At 40.1% G+C, this 21558-nt stretch overlaps 1 protein-coding gene across 2 annotated transcripts; it reads left to right on the plus strand.

Moving 5' to 3' along the window:
* The first annotated feature begins 1552 nt into the window (after positions 1-1552).
* On the plus strand, positions 1553-15562 carry LOC117492281 (arachidonate 15-lipoxygenase B-like). 2 transcript variants are annotated; one of them, XM_034142440.1, is made up of 15 exons: positions 1553-1571; positions 1723-1891; positions 2080-2272; positions 2358-2439; positions 2549-2671; positions 2773-2876; positions 2949-3121; positions 3224-3367; positions 3450-3653; positions 3774-3860; positions 5121-5287; positions 5680-5801; positions 6214-6314; positions 6975-7145; positions 7244-7552. In XM_034142440.1, exons 2-15 carry the CDS (start codon positions 1745-1747, stop codon positions 7421-7423), a joined length of 1998 nt encoding a protein of 665 aa, XP_033998331.1. In that variant the 5' UTR covers positions 1553-1571; positions 1723-1744; the 3' UTR covers positions 7424-7552. The 2 variants fall into 2 exon arrangements, with proteins under 2 accessions (XP_033998331.1, XP_033998332.1); XM_034142441.1 differs by lacking the exons at positions 1553-1571; positions 5680-5801; positions 6214-6314; positions 6975-7145; positions 7244-7552 and adding exons at positions 10367-10488; positions 10894-10994; positions 14985-15155; positions 15254-15562 and having other exon boundaries at positions 1730-1891.
* Positions 15563-21558: the final 5996 nt, after the last annotated feature.

Below are 21558 nucleotides of genomic sequence, written 5' to 3' on the forward strand. Positions count from 1 at the left end.
TGTCTTGGTTGTTTCGTGGGGGTTTTCTTGGCATCCTTCCTTCTTTTTGTAGCAGGAGTCTTTCCTTAGATGTCGACTCTTAACTATAGTCGATAAAGATGTTAAGCTTTTTCTCTGAGTGGAGGTAAAAAACTCAAATTAATCACTGAGGTTGTGCGGAGCTCTCAGCTCAGGCTGCCATCTTGTTCCTCTCGGCCTCCTCCTATCAATAATAGATTTTCTGTCATTAAAACAAATAACTCTACCTGTAATTCACTTGTGATGAAGCCTTAAAGAAATCACACCATACTTTTCACAATGAAGGTCTGTGTTTGTGGGTGTCCCTATGACGAGAAAAAAAAGAGTTAGCATGGATTTGTGCTGAAAGTTCCACTTTATTCTGGTTAGATGAAAATATATATATTTTTGAAGACAAATATGCACAACAGATTGATATTATTCCATAAGTTATACTGTATAACTGTTTGCCTTTGAATAGTAGCCATTGGGGAAAAGCAGATTGTTGGTTTTGTTGCATTATCTCTGTGTTACAGAAGCTTTGCCAGCACTTTACACAAGATTTGCTAATCCTTTCTTTGTTGATGTGACCATAAATGTTCAGTCTTTCTGATCCCTAGAGCGGGTGTCAACCCAGGGTGTGTCAGGACATAAGTCAAAACAGATGGATATTAATGTGAGGACAGCCTGACAACGCATGTGATTTACTACCATTTAATAAAGTCTTTATAGCCTTCTAAGTATTTGTTGAATTCTTCAAATCACTCACAAAATGAAAATGTAAAATGTTATTGTCTTGCTTTATATGTTAACATCCAATTTTCCATTTGAATACAAACTGAAATCTTTAATATGATGAAGACATAGCATTGAACACATCCACATTTCTTCTTACAAACTGACATGCCGTCCAGTTTCAACACTGCATGGTGAAATACCTGATCTCAGCTAGTTACATAAAGATCTTTCCTTCTTATATAATTTCTATAAAACACCAATACCATATTATCATCCCAAACATAGACAGTTTTGGTTAATTGCATGTTAATCAGCCAAATCTTATTATGTGGCTCACAGATTCTCTGAAAATATATTTCCATTATTCTGAAAAAAGCCTCAAACCAATGTAAATGTGGTCAAAACTATGAACATTATGAAGAATCAAACAAACATGTGAACATTACATTTTAATAAAGCTTAACCCGTTAACTTTTCTATGTTGTTTTGGTGTGTGGCCATCCTTTTTATTAATCATTTCCAAGATATGGCATGTGTGTAGCTGCGGCCTCTGCTGGTCACTTCTGAATGAATTAAGATACCTTAAAAGTTACCTAAAGATACATTTATGAATGGCACTTATTCTAAATAGTGATAATAAGAGCAACTTAACTTCCTTACTGTTTTAATGTGTTTAAGACAGATTCTCACTCTGGGCCTCTTTGATGGACTGACCTTATAGAAAACAACTCTGAGGTCTCAAGACTCTTGATTAGGGAATGCTCAACACCTGTGATTTCCTTTCAAATAGCTCAATCACAGTCCTGCTACACCTGTGTGGTGGTTCAACTGAAAAGGTGGGTTACCTCTCTATGGGGCTTTATCAGTTCAACAAGAACACTCATAATGATTGTGCATGTTGGATGCGGTCATATTTGAACGTTTTGGAGTAGAGAAAAGCTATGTACTGCATGTAATCATTGTTGTTTGTTATCCATTGTGTTTCAGTTGTTGAAGCTAGCCAGGCATTATGGCAGAGTACAGTCTGAAAGTGACCACAGGAAGCATGCTGCATGCAGGCACATTTGATAACTTGTATGTTACCCTGATCGGTACTGAAAGGCAATCGGAGCGCACTCAGTTGACGAGTTTGGGATTGGATGATACAAATGGAAAGGTAATTGGTAAAACTAAATTAATTGTAATAGTCCATACAGTATCTTTTTTTCTCTTAACATTATGAAGGAGTTGTTGTTCCAGCATTTGATTTGAATTCAGGACAAAAGTTAAGGGTGGAAACTGTTTGGTAGAAGCTTAATATATGCCCATATTGAATCCTGAATGCATCTTCCTTTACAACACCAGGTGGGAACGTTTGCTGTGACTACACTTTTTACGTTGGGATGTCTTCTCTTCCTAAAAATGGAGAAAGATCCTTTGGAAAAGGATTGGTTTTGCTCCACAATAGTGGTGACAACACCTGAGGGGGATGAAATGATTTTCCCCTGTCACCGTTGGCTTTCCAAGGGGGAGTTTGTGTTGTTGAGAGGGGGAAGAGGTTAGTGAAGTAATTGTTAGAAGCTATGTCATGTACATTTTAAGCACATTTAAGAATGTACATGTATTTCTTTGAAAACACACAGCTACAAAGGCTTTTGAAGATCTCCATCCTAAACTAGTAGACCAACGGAAAAAAGAATTGGTTCAACAAAAAATAATTTACAAGTGAGTTTTCAATCAACTTAATTTTGCAGTGTACCAAGGTGCACCTCAATGACTGTTGATTGGGATTTATATCTTTTTGTATCTCTTTATTTCCTGTTTTACTCTGCAGATGGGCTTCGTATGCAGAAGGATTGCCATACATGGTGGATATCAAAGATAAGAATGCTCTTCCTGCAGAAAGTAGGTTTTCATTCTCAAGAGCCTTTGAACTCCAAAACTCAAAAAAAGAAATGTAAGTGCCCTGACGTACCTTATTTTGAAGACCAAGTGTCTAAAACAAATATCCAGTGCAATAACAAGTGATTTCTCTTCTTTTTTTTTTCTCTTAACCAGATATGCTGAGTTCGAACTAAAAGGTCTGACAGATTTGAATCAGCAGTTTGAAAGCTTTGAGGCCTTAAAGATGGCCTCATTGGTTAAAAAGACACCATTGGCAGGTAGGATCTCAGTAAAGTGTTTCACTGCTCTGTTAAACACCTTTTTATACTAATACATAATTTATGTCCCAGAGTATGTGTCGGAGCACTGGAAGGATGACGACTTTTTTGGATACCAGTTTCTCAATGGAATCAACCCCTTCATAATTCAACGTTGCTCAAAGCTGCCATCCAACTTCCCCTTAACAGAGGAAATGGTTCAACCTTTTTTGGCCATAGGAAGTTCTTTGAATGCAGAGATGAAGGTAAAGTGAATTTCCAGTGTATTTTAAATTACATTTTTTAGATGTGTTAAACATTGTCCTCACTTGGCACTTATCTGTTTTATAATAATTTGTTTCCTACAGAAGGGCAATATATTCCTTGGTGATTACAAGATCATGGAAGGTCTTTCCACAAAAGTTATTGATGGTAAACCCACTGTGGTGACTCCTGCTCTCTGCCTGCTGTACCTAAATCCACAGAAGAAACTACTCCCCATTGCAATTCAGGTTTCTCATATCTCGTGATCTCAATTAAGTTTTGTTTTTTTTGAATACCTTCTGCAAAATAAAAAATTGTCCCCACCCTCAGCTCAGTCAGCAACCTTCAGAGGAGAACCCAATTTTCCTGCCTACCGACTCAGAGTCTGACTGGATGCTGGCCAAAATGTTTGTAAGGAGTGCAGATGCCCTCCATCACGTATTAGTCAGTCATATTCTGAGGACTCATCTACTGCCAGAAGTTTTTGCAATGGCGACACTTCGCAACCTCCCAAAGAATCACCCCCTGCACAAGGTAAGCCCCATTTATTATTTTGAGTGCAGTGTTGCAGGCCATATGAGATGTGTTTACTTGAATCAGCTCAATGATATTACAGTAGGTTCATTACTGTCACCTATGTCTTCTTTCTTACAGCTGCTGACCCCCCATCACCGATTTACCATTCCTATAAACATACTTGCTCGTGAGACTCTTTTAGGCCCTGGTCAATTTTTTTCAAAGGTATGACTTTTTAATATATTTTTAAAAATGGAAATCATACATTAACAATTTAAACAACATAGTCAATTCTATAACTGTTTAAATATCTTGATCAAATAAAAAAAGTTAAAGCCTTTTATTGTAATTGTACAAAGACACAACGAGATTCAGAGTGCAACCCTGTCCCAGTGTGCAATAACTAGACATACATAATATTAAAACACGGCAGTTAGGCAAAAAGATATTGTAGGAGCCAATTAACACTGTGGGTATAAAGGTAGGAACCAATGTTTGTGGTTAGAGGTTCCGCCGGAAGGCCATACAGTTTTTGACCACGTGGAGAACACTCACACAAACACGGGAATACAAACATTCATTGGCGTTTTTATATGTACAAAAGTGGTGGGGCACGAACAACTTGGATGTGTTTGTGTATGTATAAGCTTCTGGTGCTTTTTTAAACGCGTAAACAAATGGCTGTAGGCTATCCATGGTTCCGATAGAGAGGGGAGGGGGGGGGGGGTATAAGGAAAACAGACACTCATCACCGAGGTCACAATATCAATCGATCCAGCAGAGCAATAGCCTATAGGCAAAACACAGAAGATAAACAAAAGATATGACTTAAATGAACTTACCAAAGCTGAAGTAGATGGTCAACTTCATTCATTTTCTTTCCGTTTGACTGATTTGAATCGCTATACGCTCCTCGTCTCCTCTTCACAAACAACTACTATTTTCGCGGCACACGTACTTGCAGCCAATCGGCTCTCTGAATTATGAGATGACGTTTGGTAGGTATGTCAGCACAGTGCCCCTATGGTGTTTATTCTTTTGCCGCACATATTGAATCGAAAAATACTCACTAATTAGAAGAACACCGACTAAAACAGCAATGTACAGACAAATCGGATGATTAAACATGATCTTAAAATATATTTTAAGATGTATTGTGTTTTGCATTTCTTTGGAATTATTATTATTTGAATTACTTTCTGCTGACACTAGGTGGGGGCTTTTCTGTGAGAAAATGAAGCAAATTAAATGGACACCAGTCAAAAGGAAATCAATGGACTGTATTTAACTGGAAACTTTGTATCAGACTTTTATTCACCTGGCAAACTTTGTGTGCGTCAATTACGCCAACATAGCGGATCCTCAGAGGCTTAAAACGTTGGCTTAGCCTCTACAGATATGTTTGGGGTTTTAACGGTGAGAAATGTTATGTAGAGGAAAATGAAATTTGTGCATTTGAAATGTAGCCAGTATTTGTTGTTTCAGACTTCACTTGATAAAGAGGGACAACTAGAACTAATGAGAAGGGGGCTCTCCAGAACGACCTACAGCTCCCTCTGCCTGCCGGAAAACATCGCAGCTAGAGGACTGGAGTCCATCCCCAACTTTCATTTCAGAGATGATGCACTGAGGCTGTGGAGCATCATCAACAGGTGACTTTCTGCTTGATTGCTGTCAACCCTGGTGTTTGAGGATTAATGCCATTATATGCCACATTAGACAAAATAGGGGGACACATATTAAAACTAAGTATTAAGATTCTGGACTTTAAATTGGATATTGAAGCAACAATCTCAAGATGTCACACTCATAGATATGGGGAAATGCAATTCACATCCTGATAGGGATAGTGGTGGTCTAATGGATAGTGAGGTGGGCTGAAGATCGGAAGGTTGTAAGTTCAAATCCCGCCAGGGATACCACCACTAGTGTGCCCTTGAGTAAGGCACTTATGTCCTTAGTTACTCCAGGGAGAATTCGCTTTGGATAAAAGCGTCAGCTAAGTTAAATGTAATGTAATGATACTGGTACATTTTGTCCTCAGCTTCATCCAGTCAATGGTGGCATACTATTATCCATCTGACAGTGAAGTGTCTGCAGATTCTGAGCTCCAGGAATGGATCAATGAGATATTTTATTATGGATTTCTGGGGAATGGTGACTCAGGTATATATATTTGTTGTTGTATGCTCCTTTCAAAATGTTTACATGTGTATGTAAAAGCCTAAGGCCCTGCAGTAGTCCTTTTTTTGTTAGGGGCAGATTGTAGAATATCATGTAAATTGGCTTTAGACGCCAAGTCAACCCCCTCCCTTCACATTGAGTTTTAACTTGTCTTAAATGGATAATCTATCTTTCCAAAAGGCTTTATCTTGATTGGATGATGATATTTGCTGTAAAACAAATGTTAAACGTAAACAAAGTAACACATTCTGAAATAGACAGTAAGTAGAATGATGAATGCATGTAAAAACAAAAGCTGGTTATTACATTTTGAGATTTTTAAAAATATACAAAAGTAGGATGAGATGCTCTGTGAGAAATATGCAGTAGGCTTTTAACCAAACATTCTTGATAGGATTTCCTTCAAGCCTTCAGACTGTGGAGGAACTTATCCAGGTCGTCACTACAGTGGTCTTCACGTCATCAGCTTCACATTCTGCAGGGAACCGTGGACAGGTAAATATTATATTTTTAGAAAAAAGTAGTAGAGTAGAATCTAGTTTTTTGGGGATTTGAATGTTCTTGTGGGTGATGAGGTCACCCTCAATGTGTACTGGCTATCATATAAATGTTTAAGTTCTTCAAATGTGACTATGCCGTGCATCTTATAGTTTGACGTCAGTGTTTTGATCTCTACAACTGCTTGTCCAACACTTCTTCTAAAGTCCCAATGTGTTGGTGCCATAATGACTGGTTTTGTGCATGTAGTGCTCCTTGCCCTCAAACCATTGAAAACCAGAGATACAACAAGGGTAGAAAATCAGGCTGGAGGAGCTTGCATCTTAGTAGTTCTTCTAGTTTAGTGATTGTTATCTCTCTTTTGATGATCCCACAGCTCCATTAAAGTATGTAAGAGGACAACCACTAACCATAACCTAAAGTTCAATGATTTAGTGTTACACCTCTTGTGTTTTGTACACATACAATTGCAACATTTTACATTGATAGCTAGCTGGCTCAGTTGTGAGCAGTAACAGCTTACTTGGTAACATTATGGGTGAGATTAAAGTAATTCAACATTCATCTCTACCATAAAGAAATTAGGAGAACAAATGAGATTTATTAATGTCAAACTATACCTTCTTTTATTTTAACCCTCAAGATTTTTTTTTTAAGTTTGACCATCTAGGTTGGATTCCCAATGGTCCACTTAGCCTGAACAAAGCTCCTCCAACTACAAAGGAACAGTCAAGCATGGAGGACATCTTGGCATATCTGCCCAAAAAATCAAGCGCAATACTTGTAATGTCATCTACATGGCTGTTCAGGGGGAATTTCAGTGATTTTGTGAGTATCCTGCGTTACATTAATCACAAAACCAGTAACTCTACCTTTTCAAAGATTTCCCATTCCCTTGCATAACATTTGGATTTTGTCCCCGTCAGGAACCCCTCGGTACTTATCCTGAGCAACGCTTTGCTGAGCCTGCAGCCTTACAGATGATCGAAGATTTTCAAGCAGAGCTGTCCTCCCTCAGTGTGGCTATTACCAAGAGGAACTTAAAGCTTGAGCTGCCTTTTAATTATTTGAACCCAAAAGAAATTGAAAACAGTCCAGGAATTTAATCTTGGTATTTGACCAAGAAAATACTTTAAACAGTGGCTCAAATAAACAACCTGTTGTCGCTTTGTTGTCCAATGTACTGCCATCTTGATACTGTAATCTTATCTTGAAAGTAAAGTTTCACATATTTATATTGTTGTTTTTGTTGATTGCATCTCTTCACCAAACCGTTCAACTGCAAGTATTCTAAAACCAAATGGTTAAAATTGTAAAGACCAATGGCAAATATCTTCATTAAGTAGGTTTTCCTGATATAAGGGTTGAAGGAAAGTTGAGGCACAGGTGTTTAGTAAAATGAGACTTTTACTACATTGCTTTGTTACCCTTAGATTATGTTCAGCAACTTCCGATATCACCTTTAGTACAGTATAAGGCTACGGTTTTTATGGTCATCGAATACAATTATTAATCGAACAAAGACTTGACACTATCAAATTTGCTTTTTTTTTTTTTTATTAAGTCCGGTCAGAATGAGCAGAGGGAGGTTAGCAGAAACTGTAGCAGCATTTAGTGTGGCAAACAAAACTCAACACAAACAGTGCTGCATAAGAAACTCGTTTCACAAGCTGCATCTGTGCAGCAAGTTCAGTGTAAACTAGTGAAATGTTGTCATGTTGTGTGCCTCGGGCTGCAGCTACCAGGATGCATGAGCAGGATGTATGCATGTTGACACGTAACTGTTGTCTCAGCATTCTTGTTTTAGCTCACAGCAACAATATTTGGTAAAAATGTACTTAAAATACAGCTTTAATGCAACATCAGTCCGTCTATGCCTTCAAAAGACTCATCCTTGGAAAAAAGTATTGTCCCACTCTGCAGCTTCCCTGTCATTCAATGCCTCTTCAAGGTTTAGATACAGTTACGAAGAGCTGGTGCTTGTTTTATAATCTGAACCTTATTTTTTTTTACATTTGTTTTACACTTTAAAATACCGAAGTGGGTGGATGGGACCATCAGTTTTTTTTTGACTAATTTATTGAAGATGAACATATTCAGGGTGTGCTTGCTAATATTTGTTGCTAGATTGTTTTGAATTTAATATGTTACCCTCTTTGAACAAACTTGCTGATCCCTTCCATTACTCTCAAACTAAATGCTTCCTGATAAATAACCTCACAGGATTTTGAAAACAGTATGGATGTTTAACTTAAAGGAAACCTATCATGCTATATTTAAATGATATATTGTAGGGCCATACCTATATAAGGTATATTTATACATTTCTGTTTTCAAAATACCAAACAGATCATGCATTTTAGCCATGCCTCATTTCGCTCCATGTGCTGTTTGCTGTCTACGGGTCTGATTCTCCTGACCACGCCCCCCTGCAGGAGAGGGGAGACGTGCTCTGATCAGCTGCTGGGCTGTCAGAAGAGGGGGAGAAAAAGAGATCTCCGTGTTTTATTATATAGAGTCGTTATTCATTTGTTTTCAAGCTCAATAAATAACAAAGAAGACCTTTGACCGGCACTTTTCTAATTTTGTCCGGAAGATTTAAACTTTAACGGACATCTTGACCGGCGAAACAAACTGAAACTGAAACTCTGCCGCACGGTCCCCTCGTTCCTTGGAAGAGGCGGAGAGGTGGGTGTTTGTCATCTGCTGGTGGACTAACCGGAGAGAATTACAGTGCTTGCCTCGACGGGGAGGGATTGCATTGCAGCGGGAGCAAACGCTTGCCTCGGGGAGGGAGAAAGAAAGCCACAGCGGAGAATAAACAGAAGGGTAACCATGGTACTGTAACCAAGTCTTCTTCGCTGCTTTTGTGGCAGACTACAGCGCGACTTACAGGCCTGGCATATGTACTACAGCGTCTCCAGCGCTTTCGAACGGCAATGGCCGTGGCTGTCTCCTCCTGATTGGTGGAGTTGTCCCAATAGCCGTAGCGCCACCGTCCTGACGTCAGGACAGTGTTCAAATCTGGATCAGTTTTTATCAGATCCGTTGCAGCCCCTTTTTTAGAGATTTGGGTATGGAGGAAAATAGAGAGGGTTGTGTTTTCTGACACTTGGTGAGTTCCCTGGAACACCGGGGACACATATTCATGTATAAAAGACGTACAAAAGTGCATTTTGCATGATAGGTCCCCTTTAATCTTTGAATAGTCAGTCAGTACTGTTGATGCTACATCTACAACAAATCACAAGACTTCACCTCAAGAAACAGCAAGAACTTGCATATAGGTGCAGGGAACTAAAAATCAGACCGAGAGAGTAATGAATCGGCATTTCAGAGAGTTAAACAGAAATGTGTACTTTGTATCTAAATACTGAGTATCAACAGGGTAAATTACTGGGGGAAAAAACTCAAGTTTGAGGATAATAGTGTGAACAACACTACACCATCCAGTCTGGCTTTTTGACATTTCTAATTTTCTAAAACAAGATATTTAAGTTTTCAGGTTTGTTAGGATTTGAATGTTCTTTTGGGTGATGAGGTCACCCTCAATGTGTACTGGTTATCATATAAATGTTTAAGTTATTCAAATGTGACTATGCCGTGCATCCTATAGTTAGACGTCAGTGTTTTGATCTCTGTACAACTGCTGTCCAACACTTCTTCTAAAGTCCCAATGTGTTGGTGCCATAATGACTGGTTTTGTGCATGTAGTGCTCCTTGCCCTCAAACCATTGAAAACCAGAAATACAACAACAAGGGTAGAAAATCAGGCTGGAGGAGCTTGCATCTTAGTAGTTCGTCTAGTTTAGTGATTGTTATCTCTCTTTTGATGATCCCACAGCTCAATTAAAGTATGTACAAAACATCAAAGAACATCAATATGTTTTGCGCCTTTAAATATAGTATGACTCTTCACTTTTCTTAATATTTAGACAATCCAAATACAGCAAATAAAGCAGTAGCTGAACACTTGGTGTATTATTATATAGTATTTAGCTTTGGGCTAAAGAATAGCTGATACTGGTACATTTTATTGTTGTCCTCAGCTTCATCCAGTCAATGGTGGCATACTATTATCCATCTGACAGTGAAGTGTCTGCAGATTCTGAGCTCCAGGAATGGATCAATGAGATATTTTATTATGGATTTCTGGGGAATGATGACTCGGGTATATATATTTGTTGTTATATGCTCCTTTCAAAATGTTTACATGTAAAAGCCTAAGGCCCTGCAGTAGTCCTTTTTTTGTTAGACACAGATTGTAGAATATCATGTAAATTGGCTTTAGACGCCAAGTCAACCCCCTCCCTTCACATTAAGTTTTAACTTGTCTTAAATGGATAATCTATCTTTCCAAAAGGCTTTATCTTGATTGGATGATATTTGCTGTAAAAAAATGTTAAGAAACTTAAACAAAGTATCACATTCTGAAATAGACAGTAAGTAGAATGATGAATGCATGTAAAAACAAAAGCTGGTTATTACATTTTGAGATTTTAAAAAATATACAAAAGTAGGATGAGATGCTCTGTGAGAAATGTGCAGTAGGCTTTTAACCAAACATTCTTGATAGGATTTCCTTCAAGCCTTCAGACTGTGGAGGAACTTATCCAGGTCGTCACTACAGTGGTCTTCACGTCATCAGCTACACATTCTGCAGGGAACCGTGGACAGGTAAATATTACATTTTTAGTAGAATCTAGTTTTTTGGGGATTTGAATGTTCTTTTGGGTGATGAGGTCACCCTCAATTTGTACTGGCTATCATATAAATGTTTAAGTTCTTCAAATGTGACTATGCTGTGCATCCTATAGTTTGACGTCAGTGTTTTGATCTCTACAACTGCTTGTCCAACACTTCTTCTAAAGTCCCAATGTGTTGGTGCCATAATGACTGGTTTTGTGCATGTAGTGCTCCTTGCCCTCAAACCATTGAAAACCAGAGATACAACAAGGGTAGAAAATCAGGCTGGAGGAGCTTGCATCTTAGTAGTTCTTCTAGTTTAGTGATTGTTATCTCTCTTTTGATGATCCCACAGCTCCATTAAAGTATGTAAGAGGACAAAACCACTAACCATAACCTAAAGTTCAATGATTTAGTGTTACACCTCTTGTGTTTTGTACAAAGTGTACACATACAATTGCAACATTTTACATTGATAGCTGCAGTGGCGGCGCCAGGGTATGGCTGGGGTAGGCTACAGCCATACCAAGAAATGGCTTAGCCCTACCTTAGCCACACCATGAAAAATTATGTTAAAGTAAGCAAATTACATTAAATAATAAGCACGAGAACACGGCTTCCTCCCGGGGTCATATTTCTCCCGCATTTCCCGACAAAATCAGATTTAGTCACGACTGTTTCCACTCGGACTTGAATACAGCTGTACCATTGTTTGGTTTCCATGGTAGCGCGTCTCTTTAGTAGCGCGCGCAACTGAGAGTCTGAGAAGTCAGATCAAAATGCCTCCGAATGCAATTTGAATAGACAGCCAATCAGAGCAACGAAACGTTGGGTCTGCGTCATGCATTACTGATTGATCATACGTCACGTTCACAGTGAAAAGTCCCTAAACTCGCGCCGAGTAAATTGCACAGACAGCAGAACCTTTATATTTCGGATGGATACATTTGTTCTTAAACGCCCTCGCATTGAGGTACACGACGAACAGGTGCCAGAGTCACACGACCCACCTGAAGAGGATGCCAGCCAGCGGGGACCCGATGGGATTGGAGAGGCCAGAGGTGGCGAAGATGAGGAAAATATGGAGCAGGAGGCCGCTAACGTTAGCAACATCAGCCAAGGACCTGAGGCTGTTAGCGACATTAGCCAAGGACCCGGAGATGGACCAAAACGTCCCATTCGAAAAAACTATCCGTCAAGACAGATTGGAAGCCAGCAACGGTCTTTTAATGGGGCCTGGTTTGACACATACAGCTGGGTCGAATATTCAGTTGAAACTGACTCAGTGTTTTGCTTTGCCTGTCGTCATTTTTTGGGTGCTGGGAAACGATTCCATTCCGAGCCTGCCTTTACCAATGGCTTTAAAAACTGGAAAAATGCAACAGGAGCTTTCAAAAAACACAACGGGAGTGCAGCACACAGGTGTGCCATGGAGGCATGGGCTGAATTTAAACAGACAACGAAAGATGGCTCAAGACTGGGAAACATGATTGATACAGGTCATTTAAACTTGTGAAAGAAAACCGTGAGTACATGAAGGCCGTGGTGATGTCCTTACGTTATACTGCATGTCAAGGCATTGCACAGCGAGGTCACCGGGAGCAGGAGGGTGAGGAGAACTCGGTTAATAGGGGAAACTTCCGAGAGCTGCTACAATTAATTGGTGAATTTGACGTGACTGTAGCAAAGAAACTGAACGACAATCCTCAAAATGCTAAATACACACATCAAGACATCCAAAACGAGATTTTCCAGATAATGGCAGATATGGTGCGAAGTGAAATAAGTGCAGAAATTAGGGAAGCTGAATGTTTCGCCCTAATGGTTGACGAAACCAAAGATGTCAGGAAAAGCGAGCAACTGTCCATCGTTGTACGTTATGTTAAAGGAGAACAAGTGCGTGAAGAATTCCTGCACTTCAGACGCACAGAGGGCCTGGACGCCGACTCGCTCCTCAGTACCATCAAACAGACGCTCAGCCAATGCAACATCGACCCACACATGTGTGTTGGACAGTGTTACGATGGGGCTGCTGTCATGTCGGGATGCAAGAACGGAGTACAGCAGAAGTTTAAAAAGGAGGTGCCAAATGCTGTGTATATCCACTGCCATGCACACAGATTAAACCTTGTGTTGGTCGACGTGGTCCGCAATGTTGAAGCAGCAGCCTACTTTTTTGAAACTATACAAATGCTGTACAACTTCTTCGCCAACTCAGTCGCCCATGATATTTTCCTCAAGAAACAGAGAGAAATGGAGCCAACTTCACAACCAGTTGAACTTAAGAACCTATCGGAAACACGCTGGTCATGTCAATATACAGCACTGGTGGCTATCCGCAAATCACTGCCTGCAGTAAAGGCAACATTTACAGAGATCATGTCTCAGCCCAATGCGCGGAGGAAAACGGAGGCCAGAGCGGTGAGTGGACTAATTGATGAGCAGTTTGTCTTGCTTCTTACGCTTTTCGAGGATCTTTTCCGTGTCACAAAATTCATGTCTGACCAGCTCCAATCTCCCAGCCTTGAGCTGTCCTCCGCAATGGACTTGGCTGATTCGGTCATAGCGACACTGACAGACAGACGCGCAGAGGAGTCATGGAGGGAAATTCGGGACAGAGCAAGCGACCTGTGCACCAAAGCCAATGTAAATCACAATGAGACACCCGAAAGGAGACAGGCACAGCCTCCTCGACATCTACAGGAGTTTGTTGTGGAAGCCCAAATTGAACGCACACCAGTTACATCCCTAGATGCGCTGCGCACAGAGTGTTTCTACCCAGTAATCGACAGACTTGTGGTTGAAATGAGAAGACGTTTCTCAACAGAGGCCGGTGGTGTCCTATCCGGAGTCTCGGCACTCAGCCCCAAACATGCATCCTTCCTAGACAATAAATGTCTGCAACCCATGGCCAAGTTCTATGGAGTGACGGAAGAGAACCTGACCCCAGAGCTACACCAGGTTAATCGCCTACTGGAAAGAAAGAAACAACAGGGACATGATGAACTGAAGGACACAGCGGAATTCCTGGCTTTAATGCGACCCTACAAGGATGCCTTTACGGATTTACACAGACTCATATGCATATCCCTGACTCTGCCTGTGACCTCTGCTGGCTGCGAACGCAGCTTCTCCTGTCTCCGTCGCATCAAGAATTATCTAAGAAACAGCAGTGGTGATGCACGGAACAGCAACCTGGGCCTGCTGGCTATCAATAAGCAGAGGAGTAAGGCACTGGATGTCCAGCGTGTCATTGACATTTTCGCTTCCAACCACAACAACAGGCGGATCGTGCTGCTTTGAGAACGTCAATAGTGAGTTTTGCATATATTTTGTAATAATGGGTCATTTGAAAAAGTGTTTTGTATGACAATAGAGACACAGGCCAGCTGTTGTGTGGTCTGTCTGTCTGTCTGTCTGTCTGTCTGTCTGTCTGTCTGTCTGTCTGTCTGTCTGTCTGTCTTTCTCTCCCTCTCCCTCTCCCTCTCCCTCTCTCTCTCCCTCTCCGTGTCAATTCTATATGCCAATTTTTCTTGTTTCTGCCGCTGCGTAGCATGTTGTAACAACGTGGAATTAGCAGAATAGGCTATTGTATTGTTTAACTCACACCTGTTGCTCTCGATGTAATTTAGCTGATAAAAGGAGACTAATAAAAGCTAATAAAAGCCTCACGCGTGGCGTTTCACTGTCAAGGGGTGCGATATAGCGTGTATGTAATTACATTACAAATACTGACTTGAGCCCCACCACTGTATGGGTTAGCCCTACCATAGATTACCCAACAAAAATACCCTGGCGCCGCCACTGGATAGCTGGCTGGCTCAGTTGTGAGCAGTAACAGCTTACTTGGTAACATTATGGGTGAGATTAAAGTAATTCAACATTCATCTCTACCATAAAGAAATTAGGAGAACAAATGAGATTTATTAATGTCAAACTATACCTTTTTTTTATTTTAACCCTCAAGATTTTTTTTTTAAGTTTGACCATCTAGGTTGGATTCCCAATGGTCCACTTATCCTGAACAAAGCTCCTCCAACTACAAAGGAACAGTCAAGCATGGAGGACATCTTGGCATATCTGCCCAAAAAATCAGGCGCAATACTTGTAATGTCATCTACATGGCTGTTCAGGGGGAATTTCAGTGATTTTGTGAGTATCCTGCGTTACATTAATCACAAAACCAGTAACTATACCTTTTCAAAGATTTCCCATTCCCTTGCATAACATTTTGATTTTGTCCCCGTCAGGAACCCCTCGGTACTTATCCTGAGCAACGCTTTGCTGAGCCTGCAGCCTTACAGATGGTCAAAGATTTTCAAGCAGAGCTGTCCTCCCTCAGTGTGGCTATTACCATGAGGAACTCAAAGCTTGAGCTGCCTTTTAATTATTTGAACCCAAAAGAAATTGAAAACAGTCCAGGAATTTAATCTTGGTATTTGACCAAGAAAATACTTTAAACTGTGGCTCAAATAAACAACCTGCTGTCGCTTTGTTGTCCAATGTACTGCCATCTTGATACTGTAATCTTATCTTGAAAGTAAAGTTTCACATATTTATATTGTTGTTTTTGTTGATTGCATCTCTTCACCAAACCGTTCAACTGCGAGTATTCTAAAGACCAATGGCAAATATCTTCATTAAGTAGGTTTTCCTGATATAAGGGTTGAAGGAAAGTTGAGGCACAGGTGTTTAGTAAAATGAGACTTTTACTCCATTGCTTTGTTACCCTTAGATTATGTTCAGCAACTTCCGATATCACCTTTAGTACAGTATAAGGCTACGGTTTTTATGGTCATCAAATACAATTATTAATCTAACAGACTTAACACTATCAAATTTGCTTTTTTTTTTAAGTCCGGTCAGAATGAGCAGAGGGAGGTTAGCAGAAACTGTAGCAGCATTTAGTGTGGCAAACAAAACTCAACACAAACAGTGCTGCATAAGAAACTTGTTTCACAAGCTGTATCTGTGCAGCAAGTTCAGTGTAAACTAGTGAAATGTTGTCATGTTGTGTGCCTCGGGCTGCAGCTACCAGGATGCATGAGCAGGATGTATGCATGTTGACACGTAACTGTTGTCTCAGCATTCTTGTTTTAGCTCACAGCAACAATATTTGGTAAAAATGTACTTAAAATACAGCTTTAATGCAACATCAGTCCGTCTATACCTTCAAAAGACTCATCCTTGGAAAAAAGTATTGTCCCACTCTGCAGCTTCCCTGTCATTCAATGCCTCTTCAAGGTTTAGATACAGTTACGAAGAGCTGGTGCTTGTTTTATAATCTGAACCTTATTTTTTTTTACATTTGTTTTACACTTTAAAAATACCGAAGTGGGTGGATGGGACCATCAGTTTTCTTTTGACTAATTTATTGAAGATGAACATATTCAGGGTGTGCTTGCTAATATTTGTTGCTAGATTGTTTTGAATTTAATATGTTACCCTCTTTGAACAAACTTGCTGATCCCTTCCATTACTCTCAAACTAAATGCTTCCTGATAAATAACCTGACAGGATTTTGAAAACAGTATGGATGTTTAACTTAAAGGAAACCTATCATGCTATATTTAAATGATATATTGTAGGGCCATACCTATATAAGGTATATTTATACGTTTCTGTTTTCAAAATACCAAACGGATCATGCATTTTAGCCATGCCTCATTTCGCTCCATGTGCTGTTTGCTGTCTACGGGTCTGATTCTCCTGACCACGCCCCCCTGCAGGAGAGGGGAGACGTGCTCTGGGGCCTCATTTATAAAGGGATATACGCTCAAAAAATGGCGTACGCCAGTTTCTACGCAATGTTTGCGATTTATAAAATACTAACTTGACGGGAAAATGTGCTGTCCTCCACGCAAACTCTAACCCATGCGTACGCACTAAGCACACAAACGGGAGAGACGAGAAACTGCGACACCGTTGGCAGAAGGAAGAATGGAGAGAAATATGTGGAAATAATACCATAAATAAAATGTTACCTCTCATTTATCAAATATGAAGAATTCATTTTCAAACATTGATTAAAGCCAATCTTTAAATGATTAAACAAACGCCTGTTTGAGACTCCTCAGTGCTCACAAAAACATAACTTGGAGAAATAAATAAATACGGATATGCTATTTAAAACCACCTCGAATATGTTGTGTTAATGTTATGAAATGTTTTCTCATAAATGATGCGGTAAGCAGGAGGACAGAATTACGTCTAAACTGACGCCGTTTTGCATTTCTATAGGTTGTCGATACGAGCATGGTTTTATATACTATCACGTTTAATCGTGTTTTATGCCGTTTGCCAAGACTTGATAAGTCGCTCGTAAAACACAGGAGGTATGGAAACTAAGAACACCATATGTGGTAAATTGTACAGCTAATATAACACAATCCATTAGTTGTATTTCCTTTAACTGGTGGATTATATATATATAGTTGCTGATCGACAGCTGGAACACAAACCACCAAATACAACAAAAATAATTCAGATCCAGTCGTCATGACTCCACTCCGGAGGGATTCCCCGATCATTTCTTACAGTTTCTCATCAAGGGGGTGTCTCCTGTCCCCGGGACAAACACACTGCCTGAGGAAGGTTATGTGTATTTTTTTTGTCATTAACTTTTTTCGGACCACTTATTTATTTATTTTGGTGACGATCCGACCTCCATGCTGCTACTCTGGTTCAAACTGCATCCACCAAACAATATGATTTATCTCGACCTCCCCACAATAACCTAAATCTGACACGGTGTGAGATGTCTTTTTTAGCTGTTCTATCGTAATTTCCTGCGATCTTCTTCATGCAGTCAGTCAAAATGAATGAATGAATGGGCGTTTCTTTGACTATGTATAGGCAAATATGGGCGTTACGAGTCGATTGTGATTTATCAAGGGAAACAGGCGTAGGGAGTGCCGTACGCACTTCCCTCGCCGGTACGCAATGTTTTGTGAATCGGAAAATGGCGGAAAATGTATGTACCTATTTTTGTGCTTTGTACTACGTAAGCAACCTTCCTACGTCAATCCTACGCAAGGCGTTATAAATGAGGCCCCTGATCAGCTGCTGGGCTGTCAGAAGAGGGGGAGAAAAAGAGATATCCGTGTTTTATTATATAGAGTCGTTATTCATTTGTTTTAAAGCTCAATAAATAACAAAGACCTTTGACCGGCACTTTTCTAATTTTGTCCGGAAGATTTAAACTTTAACGGACATCTTGACCGGCGAAACAAACTGAAACTGAAACTCTGCCGCACGGTCCCCTCGTTCCTTGGAAGAGGCGGAGAGGTGGGTGTTTGTCATCTGCTGGTGGACTAACCGGAGAGAATTACAGTGCTTGCCTCGACGGGGAGGGATTGCATTGCAGCGGGAGCAAACGCTTGCCTCGGGGAGGGAGAAAGAAAGCCACAGCGGAGAATAAACAGAAGGGTAACCATGGTACTGTAACCAAGTCTTCTTCGCTGCTTTTGTGGCAGACTACAGCGCGACTTACAGGCCTGGCATATGTACTACAGCGTCTCCAGCGCTTTCGAACGGCAATGGCCGTGGCTGTCTCCTCCTGATAGGTGGAGAGTTGGCCCAATAGCCGTAGCGCCACCGTCCTGACGTCAGGACAGTGTTCAAATCTGGATCAGTTTTTATCAGATCCGTTGCAGCCCCTTTTTTAGAGATTTGGGTATGGAGGAAAATAGAGAGGGTTGTGTTTTCTGACACTTGGTGAGTTCCCTGGAACACCGGGGACACATATTCATGTATAAAAGACGTACAAAAGTGCATTTTGCATGATAGGTCCCCTTTAATCTTTGAATAGTCAGTCAGTACTGTTGATGCTACATCTACAACAAATCACAAGACTTCACCTCAAGAAACAGCAAGAACTTGCATATAGGTGCAGGGAACTAAAAATCAGACCGAGAGAGTAATGAATCGGCATTTCAGAGAGTTAAACAGAAATGTGTACTTTGTATCTAAATACTGAGTATCAACAGGGTAAATTACTGGGGGAAAAAACTCAAGTTTGAGGATAATAGTGTGAACAACACTACAACCATCCAGTCTGGCTTTTTGACATTTCTAATTTTCTAAAACAAGATATTTAAGTTTTCAGGTTTGTTAGGATTTGAATGTTCTTTTGGGTGATGAGGTCACCCTCAATTTGTACTGGCTATCATATAAATGTTTAAGTTCTTCAAATGTGACTATGCCGTGCATCCTATAGTTTGACGTCAGTGTTTTGATCTCTACAACTGCTGTCCAACACTTCTTCTAAAGTCCCAATGTGTTGGTGCCATAATGACTGGTTTTGTGCATGTAGTGCTCCTTGCCCTCAAACCATTGAAAACCAGAGATACAACAAAGGTAGAAAATCAGGCTGGAGGAGCTTGCATCTTAGTAGTTCTTCTAGTTTAGTGATTGTTATCTCTCTTTTGATGATCCCACAGCTCCATTAAAGTATGTACACAAAACATCATGTTTTGGGTTGATTAAAAAGTAGAATTTTTGTTTTTTCGGGGAAAGGGCCTTTTTTGCCTTCCGGTTCGAAGTTGTATGAAAAGACGGATAGCACCCTTGTGTTTGTACACGTCAACGTGACTAATTTGCACTTCTATACAAAGACATGCCTATGCCTATGACATGTGATTGGTTGTTGGTGCCTTGCTCGCAAAAAATCCCCAAGCTTCAGATACGCCCACCTCCAAGATTTTGTTAACGCTGCTGTGTGGACGGGCCGTTACACCTCTTGTGTTTTGTACACATACAATTGCAACATTTTACATTGATAGCTGGCTGGCTCAGTTGTGAGCAGTAACAGTTTACTTGATAACATTATGGGGGAGATTAAAGTAATTCAACATTCATCTCTACCATAAAGAAATTAGGAGAACAAATGAGATTTATTAATGTCAAACTATACCTTTTTTTATTTTAACCCTCAAGATTTTTTTTTTTAAGTTTGACCATCTAGGTTGGATTCCCAATGTTCCACTTATCCTGAACAAAGCTCCTCCAACTACAAAGGAACAGTCAAGCATGGAGGACATCTTGGCATATCTGCCCAAAAAATCAAGCGCAATACTTGTAATGTCATATGCATGGCTGCTCGGGGGGAATTTCAGTGATTTTGTGAGTATCCTGCGTTACATTAATCACAAAACCAGTAACTCTACCTTTTCAAAGATTTCCCATTCCCTTGCATAACATTTGGATTTTGTCCCCGTCAGGAACCCCTCGGTACTTATCCTGAGCAACGCTTTGCTGAGCCTGCAGCCTTACAGATGATCGAAGATTTTCAAGCAGAGCTGTCCTCCCTCAGTGTGGCTATTACCAAGAGGAACTCAAAGCTTGAGCTGCCTTTTTAATTATTTGAACCCAAAAGAAATTGAAAACAGTCCAGGAATTTAATCTTGGTATTTCCTGGTAGGAAGCTACTTCGGTTGCCATCTGTATATGCGCTCTGTTTTGCTACTTGTTAAGTTAAGTTAACCTGATTTAACCTTTACAACTAAACAGAATCGTTGCATGCTAAATTTCGCAACAATTCAGGATTTAGTTATGACAAAAATGTATGCTTTTTATGGCTCAGTGACTACTTAACGTTAGATTATGTATTTTGGCAATGTCCATGCAAGCTGCATTCGTAAACTGACCGATGACTGATTCGTAAAAGTGACAGAATATAAATTCTCTTAATATATTGTTGATAAAGTGGTTATGGAAACAGAATACTTTCTGTGTTATTTCAGCAGTAGCATCTTAGATGTGCATCTCAGTTGCAGACGTTTACATTTTTCAGTAGTCTCTCTGCACAATTATCAAAATACAATTGCAACCATGTTAGATGTAATGAAATAAATGGTCAATAAACGTCCTTTATGTCTGTTCGAGATATCAGCATTAATTGCACTGTAATACTTATCTTTATCATTCATTATTTTCACACTATGTTTTCAAGAACTCATCAAGCTTTGCCCTTTTCTACTAATGATAGGAAATCCCACAAGCACTCTGTACACAATCAGATATCAGATATAAATGTTTTGATTGGACAAAACCTTAAGATTTCTTTTTTATGTTTCTTCCTATTTGTTCCAAATTAATATTGTAAGCTCTGGGCTCAGATCTCAGCAAGCACTGTGACTGACATCTGGTGGTCTGAAGTAAATATAGCAGCCATTTACAAGTGGGCTAAAATCCCTGGTACTACACCAAACCTTATATGTGTGCAACAAAAGTTTTAAAACACTACTATCACAAAGTCATCATGCAACAGAAGATCTGACACAACAAATTGAAACCGTGCTCTCTGTTTTTTTTGTCTTATCCCATCTCTTATATACTGACAATATTTTTGCTTATTTGGCAGGACAGTGGATTTTCTCACACTCAGAGATGGTAACAGGCATGCGCTTAGGGCCCGCTTTCCAGCCAGTTTCTGTGGGGTGACGCATTCTGAAGTGAGGCAGAGCTCATCTGTGCCTCACCTCACCCCACAGTAAATGGCTTGAGCGCGCTGACAAAATAAGTGGCCGCGCTAAATTAGTGCCCGCGCTCCAGC

This window comes from Trematomus bernacchii, unplaced genomic scaffold (assembly GCF_902827165.1).
Source record: "Trematomus bernacchii unplaced genomic scaffold, fTreBer1.1, whole genome shotgun sequence".
Taxonomy (NCBI): Eukaryota; Metazoa; Chordata; class Actinopteri; order Perciformes; family Nototheniidae; genus Trematomus; species Trematomus bernacchii.